The sequence below is a fragment of the Siniperca chuatsi genome, linkage group LG6, assembly GCF_020085105.1.
Source record: "Siniperca chuatsi isolate FFG_IHB_CAS linkage group LG6, ASM2008510v1, whole genome shotgun sequence".
NCBI classification, from domain to species: Eukaryota; Metazoa; Chordata; class Actinopteri; order Centrarchiformes; family Sinipercidae; genus Siniperca; species Siniperca chuatsi.
The window spans coordinates 12,554,071-12,572,682 of NC_058047.1; the positions used below are offsets into that span (position 1 = coordinate 12,554,071).

Consider the following 18,612-nt stretch of genomic DNA (forward strand, 5'->3'; position numbering starts at 1 on the left):
TCAGTAATAGAAATAGGGGCAGTGGCAGTTGTAGTGGTGCATATTATTATTATGAAGATGATTATTATTACATTTTAGGAGGGAAGTCTCTGAGAATGAGTTGAAGATGTATAATATCAATGTAAAATATCTCTTAGCAGCTGCAGTCCAAAATTAGCAGCACTTTTACTGTCCTTCAAGGAAACCATATTGATCAAGCCCTAATTCGAATATTGATATTCCAAAATGTTCTCTAAAATATTTGGATTGAAGAATTTATGATCCCTTGCAATGGTGGGATGCAAGCATATATATATATTATTTTACATTTTATATATATTATTTAATCATCAATTACTTGTTGCTGCCTAGGGCTGAATGATAATGAAAAATAATATAACAATATAAAACCACATATTTTTTATATGTAACATGTAACTTCTGTAGCTCCATATGAATTCACATAATACACTTGTTTGATTGCTTTATATATATTATTTAATCATCAATTACTTGTTGCTGCCTAGGGCTGAATGATAATGAAAAATAATATAACAATATAAAACCACATATAACAATATAAAACCACATATTTTTTATATGTAACATGTAACTTCTGTAGCTCCATATGAATTCACATAATACACTTGTTTGATTGCTTTATTTTTTCTTTGTCTGTCTGTGGAATGATTGAGAAGGATTGTGGTTAGTCATTTAAAGTGCAGGCAGAGTTAGCATGCAAAACCAGTAATCAAAATGTAATTCAATCAGCCTAAGTTATTTATCAGATAGACTAGACCTTGGCCATGGCTAAACTTGTTACATTGCGTTCTTTGTGACTATTGCACTGCAATGTCTATGCAGAAACAATACCAAGCCCTATCACTACTGTCTTTATCATTGTCTTTCGCTTCCTTGTTTTGGCACTAGTGTAAGCTCATCAGTATGAAACGCTGCTGCGTGTGATCCAGTAGATTTCCCCCAGTAGGCTTGTATATGTATATCCTATCAGTGAAAATCATGTTAAAGTGTATGATGTTTTTTCACTACCTTAGCCCACCGGGGCTCACAGTAGGTGCTTTATGAAAGTTTTCAAAGCAGGCCTTGAACCATTTGGCACCCCTGGGTGGCAGCCGTCGCGGAAACTCAAACACATTCCTCCGCTGAATAAACTAGGGCTCGCCGCCCACCATGTCACACACACACACAAACACACACACACACAGCTGGTGCGGTTTGGCGGTCACCTGAGCGGGAAGATAATTCCACTCTAAACAGAATTAAGGCGGATTTAAGGTGGGAAGTTGTCACCCCATGAGCCTTCCCAGCCGCACAGTGTTGTATATGGAACAACCAGCCTGCCAAAGCCGCTCAGTTTTGTCCAAAAAGAACTGAAAAGTTGAGAAACCCAGAACTGAGCTCAGGACAGTCAGGGAGGAAGGAGAATTTTAGGGAATACTTCAATTAATTTTATCTGGTGTGGTGTAAGTTCAGCTCAGTCAGCCAGTCAATCAGTTCAGAGTCTTTATGGTGTGTGCTTGATTCTAATTTTATGTGTTCGTGTTTGTATGTTTGCCAATATGCATGTGCATATGCTTACATTTCTATGCTGTGAATTGTTTCTGTGTGTGTGCATGTGTGACCACAGGGCTGCAGTGAAAGCAGTGTTGGTGTTGCTGCCTATCCTCGGATTAACATGGCTGTGTGGCGTCTTGGTGCCTTTCTCCATTGTCATGGCCTACATCTTCATCCTCCTCAACTCCCTGCAGGTACACACACACACAGATTGAGTGTAAATCTTGAAACGTAAGTAATATTCACATTAAAAAAAAAAAAAAACGAGGGAGTTCTGTGCCCCTTTCAAAAATTTTAAAACCTCTACAAAGACAAAAAATAAGTTTAACAGTCATATGAAGGCAAAATTATTTTAGCCAATTATTTGAAAGATTGACTTTTTGGTCATACAAGGTCTTTACCTGATTACAGAGAAATGCAAGAATCAATAGAAAAGAAAAAATAATAGCATATATTTAAGGGCACAATCTGTGATCCAAATGTAAACATACCGGTGGCCCAACTACTAAAATTAAAAAAATGCAGTATGTAAGGGATAATGCACAGTGAGACGGTCATTATTGCAAAATGAACCCCGACAGGGTGATTCTAGACCTGCAGCACCCTGTTGGGATTAATTTTACAATAATGACTGGCTCGCTGTACATTATCCCGCTTATTACACAGATACTTACTAAAGAAATCAATAATTTGACACCAAATATTGATTTAAAAATGATTTTAAAATGTTTTTTTGCCACAGGACTTCTTTCTGTGGATTGATATGATTGGACTCCAGAGTCAGTCATGATCAGAACTGCGTCCATAGCAACAGTCTGTTAGTCAAAGCAGCTCTCTGCTCTTCAGAAATAACAGACTGTAGAATACCAATCAGTAATTGACCAATCAGAATTGAGTATTCAGCAAAGCCGTGTAACAATGGAACTTATCATTATTGATTTATTTTAATACAAAGTCTAACTATAGGGAAACTAGAGAAAGCAGTATATATATGTATATAATAATAATTATTATTTTTTTACAAATGTTAATATACTTGTGATTTATATTGTAAAAAATGACTAACTGGGCTTTTGAAATACATGAATCATCCAAGCATGCATCACTCTCTCTCAGATGTAGCACTACTGATAACAGAAATACAACTTGAATTTTGCTACCTGGACATTCTTCAAAACAACCATTCATCTGAAAATATTTAAGACAAAATATTTCCACAGCTAAAACTTGTGAGCAACTTAAAAAAACTTCCATAGTTTATAGACTTAACAACTGCTTTTTTTGTCTTCAATGAGAAACAGAAAGGTTTTCCATTATACATTGTAATTCTGCCCTTCTCTCGTGGTTAGGGTACACAGACTGTCAAGGTTTTTATTTGTCAGTGACAAGGCTGAGGCAGAAAAGGGGAAAAAAAGAGCCTTGGTCTGGCTTGTGTTAAGCAGGTGCTTCATTTTAACAAGGAAAGTCGATTTGTATTGTTTTTTTGATTATTTCTGCTTAATGTATTCAGAGGTCAGCATTATTTTTGTTTGTGGCTTATCAGCGTTGATTTTATGCTTTTAGTGCTGAAATTCAATGGGTCGTTTTGTCACAAGTAGTATATTTGTGGGCATCACAGCTCCATTTGAAAATGGTTACAACTTTGAGAAATATTGGCTTTCACATGGAAAAAGAGTAATACCTGTGTAGTCTAATTTCCCACAGCACTGCAGTGATGAGGGAGAAGAAGAGGGTGAAATCATGCAATTCTCTGGCTGTGGCAGGCGGCCTCACATTACCCCAGCAGGTCGAGATCCACCGTTGCGATTTGTAGTCGTCTTTTAATCAGCTGTATCTTTAATTGAGCTGTATATTTAACAAGAAAATCAATAGAGGTTTTAGCTGCAGTCTGATCATTAAGCGAGGCCCCTTGGTTGCCATAAATAGTTTCTGTTTCCCTCTCATATCGAATTATATTTTTTCCATGTCGACAGTAATTAATACAGAAGGTTTTTCTGGGCTCTTATTATATGACTTCACTGCTTCACATGTTAACACATCATATGGATTTCTATTCTGTTTCATATATCTGTCTGTCTGTGAGTCTCTGTTCATTCAGCTGTCCACCTGTCTGTCAGCAGTCTTTGTGTTTGTTTATCTGCCTACCTCTCTTGGTCTGTTATTGGTCTTGGTCTGTTCATCTGTCTTTCTGCCAATCTGTTTGACTCTCTTGACTTAATTGTAACAGCGGAAAACAGGTGTGTTGATTAATCATTATCTTTTCTTATCCTGTTAGTCACATCACTTGCCTCGTCCCTTTTTTAAAAAAATATGCCAATTACAGTATCGGACAACAATACAGCAAAATGCAGATGATGTGCTTATATAAGATACAATTGTATTTGTGGAGATGTGTCAAGTCTGGTGATTTCTGTTTGGTTATGTGGTTTTATTTTGAAAAACAGTCATCCAACCAATAATAATATGCACAGTTATTGTCTCTGTTTTAGGCTATAACAAAATTATACATTTCCATTATTTTGCTGGTGGCATTTATTTTGTTTTACTGATGTAATACATAGAAGTGACATTCAGTAGTGATGCCACTATTGCCAAAACCTTGAGTGTAGCAAAAGTTTGCAACTGATGCCTCCTTTTTAAGACCTGGTCCTCAAACATCTCTTCTCAGCAACATTTCTTCTCAGAAACATTAACAACCCAATTTTAAGAAAATACCTCTTTTGCATGCTACTCTCCTGTTGTTGTACTGCTTATTCCATCTTTTGGTAATGCATGCTGCACAAAGGAAGAAAATGCCAATAAATTCCTCAAATAGGTAAAATATCCCAGATTATTTAACATGTGTTTTGTGTGTGTGTCGGTTTGTGTGGGTTGTCTGGATTTCTGCGTAGCTGTAGGAAGCCCCTGGTAATAACCAGCTGCTCTGGCATAATACAGCCATGTAGTATGTCTTTAATAAGCCTCAACAGGTCAGGACACAACAGGAACCCTACCAGGCACCAAGCTGCTCCAATGACACACTCTGTTGACCCCACTGCTCTCTGGTCTGTGTAGGGTGTAGTGACACTTAAAGTGGTAATCCTCAAGATCCTGTGTGTGACTGACGTTCTCCTTTGATTTTATGTAGCTATGACATTTCTGTAGGTAGGATTCTTTTCTTTGCCTGTTCAGCCATGATTGGTGACAGGGGGGCTTCTAATTACAACTACACAAGATCCTTTTCAACTTTTTCTTAACATAGTGGAAGTGTAAAACACACATTTTTAGGATTTCTCCCATGAAAAGATCTACCAGACACCATGCCAAATAGAAGGAAAAATATATAATCAAAATGGGTTAGAATATAAACTTTTTTGTTGCTTTAGTAGGTCATTTTGTTTAGCAGCTAGAGGAAGCCTACTGACTTTGGTGATAATAATAATAATAATAATAATAATAATACACATAATTATAGAGCACTTATCAAACTAAGTACAAAGTGCTTCACACAGAGAGAAATAAAATACCACAGTGAATGATAAAATACATAAAAACACATAAAATCCCCTGACTTTTCCTCTAGCACCACCTTGAGGTTGATATTTGTGGTTCAGTGTGAAATATCTTGACAAGTATTTGATGGATTGCAATGAAATTGGCTACAGATAGTCAAGGTCCCTAGAAGATAAATTCTAATGATTTTGGTGATCCTCTGACATTTGCTATAGCGGCACCAGTAGGTTGACGTTTTTGGTTAGAGTGAAATGTCTCAACAACTATGGGATTGATTGCTGTATAATTTGGTACAGAGATTCATGGCCCCCTCAGGATCCTACTGAATTTGGTGATACCCTGACTTTCCCCTAGCGCCACGATGAGGTTGACATTTTAGTTTTTTATTGAAATATCTCTTTTGGATGGATTGCAGTGAATTCATGGTCCCCACAGGATGAATTGTAAAAACATTGATCCCTTAACCTTCCATCTAGCTAGTTTCATCCATCTAGTTTGTCCAATACTTAGGTTGACATGACATTCCCATCAGCCTCAGCGGTAAGGCTAAGTGCTAATTAGCAAATGTTAGCATGCTAACACACTAAACTGAGATGGTGATGAACTAGACTAAGATACCTATTAAACATCAACATGCTATCATTATCATTATGAGCATGTTAGCATGCTGATGTGAGCATTTAGGTCAAAGCATTGATGGGCTTAAGTACAGCGTCACATGGCTGTAGACTCTTAGTCTTGTTGGAACATGGGCCATTTTTTCCTTATCCTTAATGATCCAATACGTTAATTAGACCCTGCATTACAATAGACCACTGTTGTCCTGAAAAAGACAGTCTTGCCCTCTTCAATGCCATTGATCCATTTGGGACGGAGAGCACAGTTGAACATACTGTAGTCTCACCATAATGGCTACTCATAAAGATGATGAAATGTGTGAAACCTTAACAATAATGCATGCAAATCCTGAGCTGGTAGGCAGGAGATAAAAATAAATAAAAACGCTCAAGTTTTTTAGGAAATCGTTTTTTATTTGCAGCTGTTATATTTTCAATGGGCCAAGCCAAAGCAACATAAAGCTTAAGCGGCAAGCCTTTACTGTTAAATCAATAAAACAGATAATGTTGACAAGCCTTTTTCATTGTACTCCCTCATGCCCTCCCTGCTCCTCTTTCCCTCCATTCAGACAACACTGTCTGAAGTGTCTCTACTGTTGCTGTTATTTCTCTAAATAGACCTGAGCAGGCCCTTTTGAGCAAACATACTGTAGACCTGGCATAAATGGATGTCTGCTGCACTGACCTTAGCAACCAGTGCTTTTGATTTTTATTTGTGCTTCATTAATTGATGGCAGATGATGCTCAGTTTGAGTGAAAGTAGTATCCAGAACATATATGGATCTATTACACTTTACCACTTCATCACTGATATGTAGATGTTGTTTAAGTTGTTTAATGTTTGGCTGTGACAAAACAAGAAGTCAAAAGAGCATTTTGACATTTACTTTTTTCATAGTCTGCTGGTCATTTTGAAGCACCTTATTTGTGCGTCTGTAGTTCATGCAGCTAGAGAGATATGTTGTTGTTATTTTGATGTTTTAGTATTTTCACCAAACTCAGTTTTGATCGAGGCAATAACGTTGAACAGTCAAACAACACTGTGTTTATCATGAAGGGGTGAAATATTGATTTCACAGATTTTGTCAAAAACAACCATGCATCTTTGAAATGAATGTTGTCATGTCACGCTTCATTTCAACCAAGAACATCAAAAATACAAAATTGTATTAATGTAGTTTGCATTGGACAGCTACAACAAGGTGCATACAGAGTTTTGAGTGGATATGCTGTTCCCCTGAGTCGATTCCAACTTCCTACTCTGAGCCAGTAGTTTTTATAACAATCTTCACTATAAATACAGGCATGTCTCATCTGCTTCCTTATCAAGCTAGAAATAAATAGCATGGAGTGGTGTTTGTGTGTGTGTGCATGTGTAAGAGAGAGAAGGGGGACAGGGGGCTCTTTGGGTAGCCCATAAATCGCTCCACCCTTTGTCATCCAATCTCTGGGCAATGTCATTCAAAACCCCCGCACTATCCATTACCTGGGTATAATAGGCTCCTGGCCATGCAGTGTCCATCTTATTATTAGCCCATAACTTTAAACTATCAATAACTTTGAGCTGTAGAGGGAGGCAGTGGGGGAAAGAGAAAGAAGGAGAGGGAGAAAACAAAGTAGAGAGGTGAAGGAAGTTAAGGAGTTGGAAAGAAAATGTTAGGGTAACAATCGTCGACCGCAAGTTGTTGAGAGCACAAGTGAGTCCCTGTGGTTTTGTTTTGGTAACTTTGCAGGCAAGGTATTTGTCAAGAATGTATGCTTTTATTTCTGTTATGTCGGTTTGCTGCCTGTGGAGGGCAACCCTGTCCCTTGTCATTACAGTGTGGAAATAGAGAGAAATCAATGAACAAATTTATCCGAGCCATTTCATTCTTATCGCTTTAAGGTTTTTTATATCACAGGAACTGATGACGACAATGTTTTTGCTTTTCTTATGAAATGAACAGACTGGTGAGTGGTAATAAGATTTTACAGGCATTCAGTAAAGCTTTAGAAGTGAAATTTATCATTTCACTCAGGGTTAACTCTTACTTTAGAAACGAAATACTGTAAATGTCTATGAATAATGCAGTAATTGTATATTAGTTTAGTAGTTGATAATTTCAAAAGAAAGTGGTACAAAGTTTTGACCGCACTCTCTGATGTCACCAGCTTGAAGTGGAATAGCTCTCTTTCAGGTTTATATAGGACCTTTTCAGACAAACAAGTACATTCTGTCAATCTGTGTAATTATTTTACACCCCATCTGAAAGTCCCACCTCTTAAAATGTACTTTCATTTATTAATAACAACATTGCATTACAGTTTGTTGCATATTGCATCTGTGCATTCTTTGCATTTCCATGAGGTTGTCTGTAGTCACAAATTCAATTTGGGGGTTAAATAATGCAACGATTCACATCAGAACATCCAAAGCCGTATTAGACACCCAATAATGCACAGAAAAATTACCTGAGGCATAGTTTTAATACAGCTTAAGGCTTCAAAATGAATATTGTTTCCGTTGAAACAAATACAGCACCCTCTTACTTCCATAAACACCCTCACACACTTGGCTGGTGGAGCATGACATCAGAGTGTATCCAAGATATAGATATGATCAATAGAGTGTTGCTCTACTTATTGATTTTTGCCATATGGGAGATTTGTTGTGTGGGTAAGCAATGCTTTACATCATCTGAAGTGATTGTTTGAGAAGGGGTGGTTTTTCTTTTTTGTCGGTCCTGTAGCTCAATTACTACAAAATTGTATTTATACTACTGGAGCTAGTGGTTCTATTCCCAGTTTAGCTTAATGCATAAAGCATGGCACTACAAGATAAAGGTAAGCTCAGGCTGAGTTTATCAGTCTTTTATTAAATATTACATTAAAGCCAGTTATATTAACTATCACTAACCGAAGCTGGAAAAAGCTATCTGTAAAATCTGAGATAAAATTAGATCTTTGCATTTAGTTCGTCATTGAATTTCATTGACTGTGTTTATTTTATATGGGTTGGGTGATTATTTAATATTATTGTTAATTGAGTTACAGTGGACTTGTATTATGATGATCATATTGTGATATTGTTTGATTTCCAATCAATCATTGATTTGGACCACATTGTAGTTGTGTTGCTGAAGTTTTAGTTTTGCATGTGAGACTTTTTTTTTTGTGATGTGGTGGGTCACCCTGCTTTAAAGAGCTCCTGACCAACCTAATCTTCACAGTCAGATCTTGAGTAACTAAAAAGAATTGTTGGCCCACTTGCTCTTTCAGAGGCTTTTCTACTAAATAGAAATTGGGGGAAACTTCAGTCAGTTTTGACATGAAACTAGTTAACTTATCAGTATCAGCCTTCTGCAACCCATAACCATTCCCACTTCGAAGATCTGCCCCCTCATGTATGCATTCTAGATCTCACTGCGTTCCTCCATACGTGAGGGGTAGAGCGAGGGGAGACTGTCCACTATCGCGGATACTTTGTCTGACTGACTCGTGGTTAGAAATGCTTTGCCGAAGCAACGGTGCAAAACGCAATGTTAGAGATCTTTATATGTTATTATGAGAAGTGTAAAACAGTCTAGGTAATTAATGTGAAACACTGGATACACATGATATTAGACCACGCTCAGACCCATCTCCATTGTTAAGGAATTGTTCTGCCCCTGCAGAGGTAAAACAGAGGTGGTCTGCACATTGAATTTTACAAATGTTTCAAGCAGCAAGGGCTTTTCAAGATCAGTCTTGATTCCAAAACATTTTCACATGTATAAGAACAAGTCAGTGATCTGTACATGTTTCACGAATCAGATGTAGGATTTTTTAAGTAACATTTTTTAAGTAACAGAGAATTCTGTTACTTAAAAAATGGTTTTTGCAAACAGAGTAAAAATAACACAACATCTATGAATGAGGCCTGATGGTTTTTACGGGGAGCTCTTATTTAGGTGTTTAGGCCTTAACAGGTGGTAGGCAAGAGTAAAAACTTTCCTATATACTATAAGTGGGAGAAAGTGTGCCCTTAATATTACCTTGAGTCAACCTGTAGTTTTGAGGCTCTTGTAAAAGCCAGAGTAAAGCCATCTCCATACTTGTTGTTGAACTAGAAAACTAAATAAATCACATGTAAGTGGATCCATATTGGGGTCTCTGTTTTGCCTAACACTATCACTTATTAATCAGGTGTGATTTGCTGTTGCTGCTGTCTCGTAGCAGTATGGTTCATGCGTCCTAAAAAGCTGGTGCATCAAAAATATTCCCCCTACAAATTATAATTTCAACCTTTGCTTTAACTCTAACCCCATACTGTCAAATATAGAATTAGAGAGCATTCACTGTTAAATTGGCCAGGTAAGAATAAAAAAATTCTGAGAGCAAACAGAGAACAAACCAGTGGATGAAAAGCAATTTTAGCTGGCTTGTTCTAAGCATAAGCCAAAAGCCTCCAAGAGGTGATGGTGGGGTTTGCGTGTCTGTGTCCATGTGTGATCCTGTTCTTCCAGTCTTGTGAAGACCAGCTTGAATTGTTTATGTAATGCCCTCATAAGTATTGTAAATGTGTGTGTGTGTGTGTGTGTGTGTGTGTGTGTGTGTGTGTGTGTGTGTGTGTAACCACTTGTCACCATTACCCACAACCCCCTACAGACCAAGGAGTTAGAAGTTATTTTAATTTCTCATTTGGCAGAAGAACAAAAACAGCAGAACTTGGATCCAGTTTCCCAGTCAGTCATCTCCAGTCCACTCATCTGGTCCTGCACAACCGGCCCATTCAAAGCCAATTTCTTCCTTTCCCGCTTCCCCTCCCTATTTCTTTTTTCCTGCTGTACCATGTTGTAACTGAGGCTCGCCCGATTTTTGAGGATTGATAGTAATAATACTTCTGTAAATGAGCTACAGTAGCTGATATTTTGCCAATGTTTAGTATTTTTTAATGTGATTTATTTAATGCTCAGAAATTACAAGGATTCCCCCACTATGTCATTGCTGACAGGGTAGAAAAGCCAGTGAAACAGCATTAAGACCATAATGGACATGAAAACTCCACACTGAGACACAGCAATGTTATTTTTGAAGCGGTTTTTTTGTGTGTCATTTTTTAAAATGATTTTAAGGTAAACAGTTGCTTCAACAAGGTAAACCAATACAACAATTCAATGACAGGAGGAATATGCTTACTGCCAGTAAGCAAGAGATGAAACAAAAAACATAAAACAAGAAACAATAAAATGAAAGAATGACAGGCAGGTTTTAACGTATAAGGAATATAATTTTGATGTGAAAATCCACTAGGATTTTGTACATTGGTAATTTTGGTGTATTCACTGATATAGGTGATTATAGTAAGTAAAGTTACCACACAAGGAGAAAAGATTATTTTTCATTTAAATGCCCAATATCAGCAAACTTTATATCAGTATAACCTTGGTTGTAACCCAGTCCTTGCTGCCTACTCACACACTGTACAGGCATACATACACATACAAGAACGCGTGCAGGAGCATACTCACGCACACATGGCAAACCTCTCACCGCTCAGATTAAGGAGGGAAATGTTTTTCATTTTTGATTGTTTGAGAAAGCAGGAACTATATTCCCTTGACGTCCTCATTCAGAGTCGGCTGTATCTCACATCACACGCAATTTAAAACAACAGCCATCTCTCCCAGTGGAGTAGAGTTTACTGGATATACTGGGACAGTAAGCAATAATATGCTGGATAATATGCTCTTGTCTGGGGGATGTCTATCAAAAGTAAAGACACATTTTAGCTGTTTTCTGTTGACATCATGTTGTCAAAGGTGATTAATACTCTGACAAACTGATTAATAGGACAATTTTCAATCTTTCAAATACAATGTTTATGTACTATATAAATACTTATATACATACATAAATAAATAATATATATATACACACTCACACAGTATATACGCTTCATACACCAATAATGACTTCTGAAAAGTTTTTAGTTTTTCAAAATTGAAAATTCCAGAACTTGAACTAAATTAGCTCATTCATCTTTCTTATACTACACAAATTAATTAATAGTAGCCCATAGTTACACACCAAACACTTATATTTCTTCTATATTTTAAAATACATAATTTAATAAGGTTATTGCAATTAAGATTTGTCAACAAGATTTTCACGGGTTTGCTTAAGGAATTAAAACTGTGCAATGGTGATGAAGTTAATGTAGTCATAGGTAAAATCATGGAGATTTATTTATAAATCCATATTTTAATTAGTGTCTTGGATAATTATGAGGTGGGGTTGAAAAACAAACAAATAAATGCACGACATGATTGTTTGCATTCCCATTGCCTGGGAAAATAACTTTCCCTTTGAAAAAGAGTCCACTGTTTGCGTTGCATCCTCAATTACCAACTGCAGCATTAAAACAATATTCAAACGGGATACCAAGGTCAGCGCTGACTCCCACCACGCTTCTCTGAGATGGCACTTATAATGAGGATGTAGCACAACTTTTTTAAGTAGTGTATTTATAGTGTGTTTTGTCTTAACTTGTACTTATTTTTTCCCTTTTGTCTCTTTTCATCTATTGCTGTATTTTTGCTGTATATATTGTTGTTTTTTTAAGTTTGAACATTAACAGTAAAGCTCTGTTTCATTTCATAATGCTGTATGTTCAGCTATTTGTAGGGAGGATTTCTTACAGAAGTATTAATTAAAAATATTTGCATCTAGGTTTGTACGGAACAGCCCTCGTAAAAATGGTCACCTAAGTACCCTTGGAATTAATTGAAAAGGAGTCAGTGAAAGAAGCTGTAAAAAATCTATATTCTCTTCTACTGTAAATATTAAGTCTGGGAGTGACGAGCTGGACAAGCAAAATTGAGCAAGGAGCGGCGGTAATTCAGATGAGGAAGGACTGATTTTTAGGGGGGATGAAATACTATCAGAGAGATCAGTTTTTATAAACTGGCCTAGGAAAATAAAGTGGTGAGAATAATAGGCTTCCTGTCAAAAGAGGCGAGAGAATTCCTGTCATTGCTCACGCCGGCACCCCTAAGACCTCTCCTTGTGTTAAATCTGCTGGCATTTATTTGCCTTAGAATTACCTGCCAGCTCAATTTAGTAATAGCCTGTGTCATAAGAAAGCAAACCATCCCCTTTGCCCGTGCCCTACAATACCTGTATGTCTGCACTTGTGTGTGTGTGTGTGTGTGTGGGTGTACGTGTGTGTGTGAGGGAGAGAGAGATGGAGAAAAAGAGAGAGAGTGTATTCTCATTTGCACATTTGTATTTGTATTTTCTTCTGTGCTTTGATGCATTTAGTGATGTGTGTGTCTATGGTTTTATGTTTGTGTGTGTGTGTGTGTGTGTGTGTGTGTGTGTGTGTGTGTGTGCGGTGTTATCCCATCAGTTGACTCCCAACTTCATGACCTCACTCCTCCACATCCCTTTCTCCCACCTCATCCAATCCACACAGCCGACAGTGTCAGGAAAAACTCTGACACCCGAAATTACCCATGTCGAAACAATGACCATTCTATTTATAAGTTCACTGCCTTGCCTTTTGTATTGGCTGACATCACTTCACATGTGCACACACACACAAACACACACACACAAAGCAGTGATGGCTAGTGGTGACTAGGTTTGGGATAGTCCTGGTTTCCCTTACCCTGCCACGTTGCAGCAGATCTGTAGATTTGCCCAGCTTTGAAGTATACTTTGCGGGTAATTAGTGAGAACTGGGTCAGCACAGGGCAAGAAAGCAAAACCCTGTTGTTCTTCTAGTGGGTGGCAGGGAGGTGGTTGGATGGGGTGGAGCAGGGAGGTGAGGGTGTCGGGAGGTTAAAAGGCTGTCAAATATTGGTTCCAGTTTACATATGAGCCATTTTCTTTTTGCTGCATTAAGGTTAAAGCAAATAAACTCTGCTCTGCTACGTCTCTCTTCTTTTTTTAAATAATTTCAATAGATGGAAAATATGATTGTGTTGTGCTGCTTTTTATCAAGTTAGGAGATAGTTAATTGTCTTGCTAGCTGGTTTATAAAATGATAGAGGCAGTGCAGTTTAATTAAACACGGGGCCACCCTAAAAACAAATAAAAGCAGCTGAATTGATCCCCATTAAGGTCTACTGTTGTTAAATCCCATATTACTCCGTTTTTATGATTTTTATTGTCAAATCTACTGCTGTTCAAGGTTAAATTAATATTAGATGGTTTATAACAAATATACTTGAGACAAATTAATATTTATTCAATTAATTTGAAAACTTAGTTTAGACTATTATAAACTAATAACTTTTTTTTAGACTGGCCACTTGGATCAGTTGTCTCTACTTCTAAAGAGAAGTGGGTTATAAGTGTTGATGTGCATATAGAAATTTAATGTCTGGAATTGTCAAGGACTGTCACACAATTTGATTTGATATTTAGTTGCTATGAAAATACTTTGGACCTGCTTAAAACAAAGCTGGCAATACAAGTGAGATGATATTGCTGACTAATCAAAAAAAATTGATTTCTTTTTACTTTTATGCCTGTTTATGAATGAAAAGGTACAACGTTGGAGAGGTTAAGTGGTGCAAGATGTGAAATATCATCCTTTGTTTAGAGGCTGCTGTCAAGAGCATCAAGCATAAATTAAGCTTATATCCTCATGTACAGAATAGTCAAAATACTAAATCCTGATTGACTGATAGTTTTCCAAATGATTGATGAGTGTACAGTACATCACAACCAAACCCAATCATGGGTAAGTAACTCCATTTGAAAATGACAAGGGCCCCTTTAAAACTTTGATTTACAGTACTAGCGTTAGACTATAATCAAGACAACTACCTGTAAACATGGGCAGGTCATTAAGAGACCATTTAGCACAATGTAAATTCCATGCAGAGAGGATTTATGGGCAGTATGTGGAGGTGTCTTGGGAGCAGGGCGGCTACCTGTGTATTTTACTACCATTATAGCATTGTGTGAAAGTAAACAAAACAGTGGCGATGGGAGCTGGGGAACAACAGCTCTGGCAGCAGGACACTGATTGGGATGTTGATGTTGATTGTCCCCAATGGCCTCTTGCCCTTCCTGCTGTGGCCTCTGGCTTGTCACCGACAGATACCCTGGGTCATTTCCTATGCGCGTCAATGCACACAGATATACACTCTTCCCGGTGAGTGTTTACAGCCACATGCTGATTCCTATTAATCTGCTTCTTGTCGGGACAGGGTGGAGGGAGGGTCCTGGTGGGCTTGTGTTGGAATGGGAGGCCGCTGATGGTGGGTAAACCATTCACACACAACCTGAAAGCCCTGTCTGACAGATTGCACCAGGCCTGGGCTTCTTTTTACACTGAGCAGATGTGGTCTCCCACTTGTTTTCCTTAGTAATTATCCCTCATTAAGTGAAAGCATGTGCCAATCAAACAGCTTGAGAGCGAGAGCAGGGCCTGGGCCAGGGCAGAGAGAGAGGGAGGGAGGCAGAGAGACCTATAGCCTCATCTCAACAGTTTTTTAACAAAGTGTCATTTCAGAGTCATTACTAGATTAAAGGCAAGTCTTGCTGTGGTGCGAGAAAGTTGCTGCAGCACTGGCATTATTATGGCTCATTTGACTTTCTAGTGGTTACAAATTTGATTATCACATTTAACACTTGCCATGTTCAATTATAGCTTAATGCCATGTAGACTTTTACATTCATTCATTCATTTTACATCCATCATTCGTCATTCACTGCATTACTATCAATCATTTCATCACCATTGTTTATTTTTTGGAAATTGTGAGGTATTCAGAAATAGTGAATATGTTCAGATAAAATTTTATCATATTCACAGTATTACACTTAATTGACATTGAAGAGCATTTTTTTCTTTTTTTAAATATTTAAAGCTTAATTAAATGTATTTTAACTTCCTGTGATGTGAAAGTGAAAAACAACAGTCAAGTCTTCAGTCAACCTAGCCTTCAATGACTTTGGGTTTATTGTTAAACTTAAACACAAGTTTTTTGTTTATTGGTCTGTCTATCTGCCATTATATTAGTTTAAGTTTTTTGGTTTTTACACCTGGTTAAAGATTAAAATCATAGGCAGCCACTCTCAGCTCACAAGCTCACAAATGTCAATTGTACATTAATAGTCAAGCATAATATGGTGGAGAAATCAAATATCTCACAAGAGACATATTTTTCTTGTGAATTTGCAAAAAAGTTAAAATAAAAAAAGGCTAAATGCAAGTGAATAAAAAAAAAACAGACTAACATCGGACTGAAATTCGACATGTGGTAATAAATAGGATTGCACTGGGATGCCCATGTTTCTCTGTTTCTGTTTAGTCAAAGAACTTGATAAGGTGATGTAGTATCATGACCAGGGCTGGGTATCAGTACTCGATACCTTTTAAGGTACGCAGCCCTAATCATGACTCATTGCTGAGTCTTTGTGCCCTCTAGTGGTCACACAAAAACTAATGCAGCTTTAAGTCCACCACAACTTCCCTCATACATTCTCTATCCCATATGTAAATGTGATCTTAATTGTGAACTGTGACTGGAAATATGGGGAAAACAATTCCTGAAAACCTCTTTATGCAACTTGTCAGATTTGAGTGAAAACCTGTGAGTTACAGATTTTAAATTACCCGATAGAAATGATGGATGAAAGATTTCTTCTTTTTTTTTTTTTAAATCCATATGTCCCACCATGCATTTCAGACAGTGACAAAAACACAAGTGATCCTCACAACAAAAGGGGGCTGGGAGAAAAGAGACAAGTCTCCTCCAAAAAATAAAAGAGAGAGAAAAGCAAAAAAACGAAGATATATGAAGTCTTCATGTCAATGAACTACCATTCATTTTCACTTTGAAGTCCTGCGAACCGTAGTGAAGTGTGATTGCATGTGACAGTCGCCGAGTCTGCCGGTTTATCATGATGGATACACCCTGCCACCATGGTGGCACACATGTATGCACATGCGCACACTCATGTACGCACACACATACACAAATACATAGATATGGATACACACAGAAGTGGGTTTATGCAGGCATGTGTCTGTACACAAACAGACACAGAACCACACATACGATCCAAATATTACACTCACACAGAAAAAAGGTTATTTCAGATCCTCTTTTAAATTGTACATTTTCGTAAATGTCAGGACTTCATTTTTCATTCAGTATAGTTTTCTGAGCTACATTTTACATTTTAGTTTAAAAGTTTTGTGAATTATTTAAATTCATTTTGATTCTAGAAACCTTTTTGTTTTACTTGTACCTAATTTTGGGGGAAAAAAGAGAACAAAAAATTTACAGCACTGGACATTTTTAATTTTGCCTCAAGAAGTTTTGAAGATAAAACATATGGTTTGGGTATTATTTCGACTTTTTCAAAGCTACAATACAGAAGCAGATAGACAGTGACACTAGAGGTGCATAGAGCTGCTGCATTGTGAGGGTACTAAGCGATAAAAGGGGTTGTTTTGCAATTTCTTATTTCTGTTTTCTGCTTGCAGTTATCTAGTCTATAAAAAACAACAACTTTGTGACAGGTACACGCACTGAATTAAAAACATGATATTACCGCTCACATTTAGAAATAATTTGTATATGTGCATCATTTCTTCATATCCAAATAATGTATCTCTAGTCATTTACATTCCTAACAAATACAAGGTCACAGATATAGCACAATAATGTATTACAACACACACCCATTGACAATTCACACCACTAAATAAGTTAAAGATTCTCTCTCACACACACACTCACCTACACACTTCTTGATCTTGACACTTCATTAACCTCAGCTCGGCTCACCTCAGCTGGGAAACAGGAGAACAAACGCATCCCATAATGGTACCTGGAGCAATCTTTTTCCTGTTTTGTGCCCAAAAGCAACTTGTTCAGACTTTGCATATTGCATCAATTTGTCATTGTTAGTCAAGGGCACTGCAACACAGTCTTGTCAGCAGTGCAATTTTAGGTATTGTGTTCAAACGTTACTGTGTATGTGTAAGGTGTGTGTGCTTATGTGTGCACATGTATCTGTCAGGTGATTTTAAATTTGTTTTTATGCCTACGAATGTATACATATGAATGACTGGACACACTGCACACCGGCTCAAAAAGAATAGACCAAGGGTAAAACAATCCATTGTTCCCTGAGCAAAGCGTACACTCTTTATACAAAAAAACATCATTCCACAGGTTAGACACACTTGCATAGAAAAATGGTAAGCTGAGACGTGTGTACAGGCAGCACAGGGGCAAATGTGTTACCCACCACCACCACAGAAACCTGAGTTTGATTCCTGGAAACTGGATTCCTAAAAACACAATTAGTGTTTGCAGGTGGGTCTTAGGGGGATAGTGTGTGTTATGCCTTCCCAGTAACGCTCCTCACTGCCAGTTGAAAGAAACGTGGTTGGCAATACCATATGTCACAAAGGTAGCACATGTCTGTCTACAGCCTTCTGCCAGAGTGTTAGTGGCAGGCTAGCAGCTGTCTGTTAATGTAGAAATACCCTTACATTCCCAAATTAATAACCTCACATCAAAAGCATTATCACCTTAATCTCATTTGTCCTTGTCCCCTCGACCTGCTCCTCCTCATACAGTTTTGATGCTACATTGGATGTTGCTTCAGCATGGCTTGTTCAGCCTTTGCCGGCCACCTGCGGTTGCCCATGCCACTGTGTACTGTAGTGCAAAATAACATTAAAAAATAAATTATGTAATTTGTGCACACTTATTATTAATTGAGGGTGCAAATCGATAATTGCATATTACATTTTATGAAAACATATCTGGTATTTGCTGGACTGCAGCGCTTTAAATGGTAGGAAACAATTGAAAGATTTCATAGGTTCTTAGGTGTCAGGTGATATATGTGCTGATGATACTAGGAACTGATTTTGCTGGAGAAAGAGCCACTGTTTTTTCTCAGAACTGTGTGTACCTGTTGTATATTTTGATGGATGCATATGAGTCCA

General features: G+C 37.5%; 1 protein-coding gene across 5 annotated transcripts in view; it reads left to right on the forward strand.

Annotated features, from left to right (window-relative positions):
- Positions 1-18,612, forward strand: part of LOC122877640 (adhesion G-protein coupled receptor D2) — a 93,143-nt gene that overhangs the window by 19,364 nt on the left and 55,167 nt on the right. For all 5 annotated transcript variants that reach the window (XM_044199458.1, XM_044199459.1, XM_044199463.1 and 2 more), the window contains exon 21: positions 1,628-1,748. In XM_044199458.1, coding sequence (XP_044055393.1) covers positions 1,628-1,748 — 121 coding nt within the window. The remainder of the gene's footprint in view (positions 1-1,627; positions 1,749-18,612) is intronic.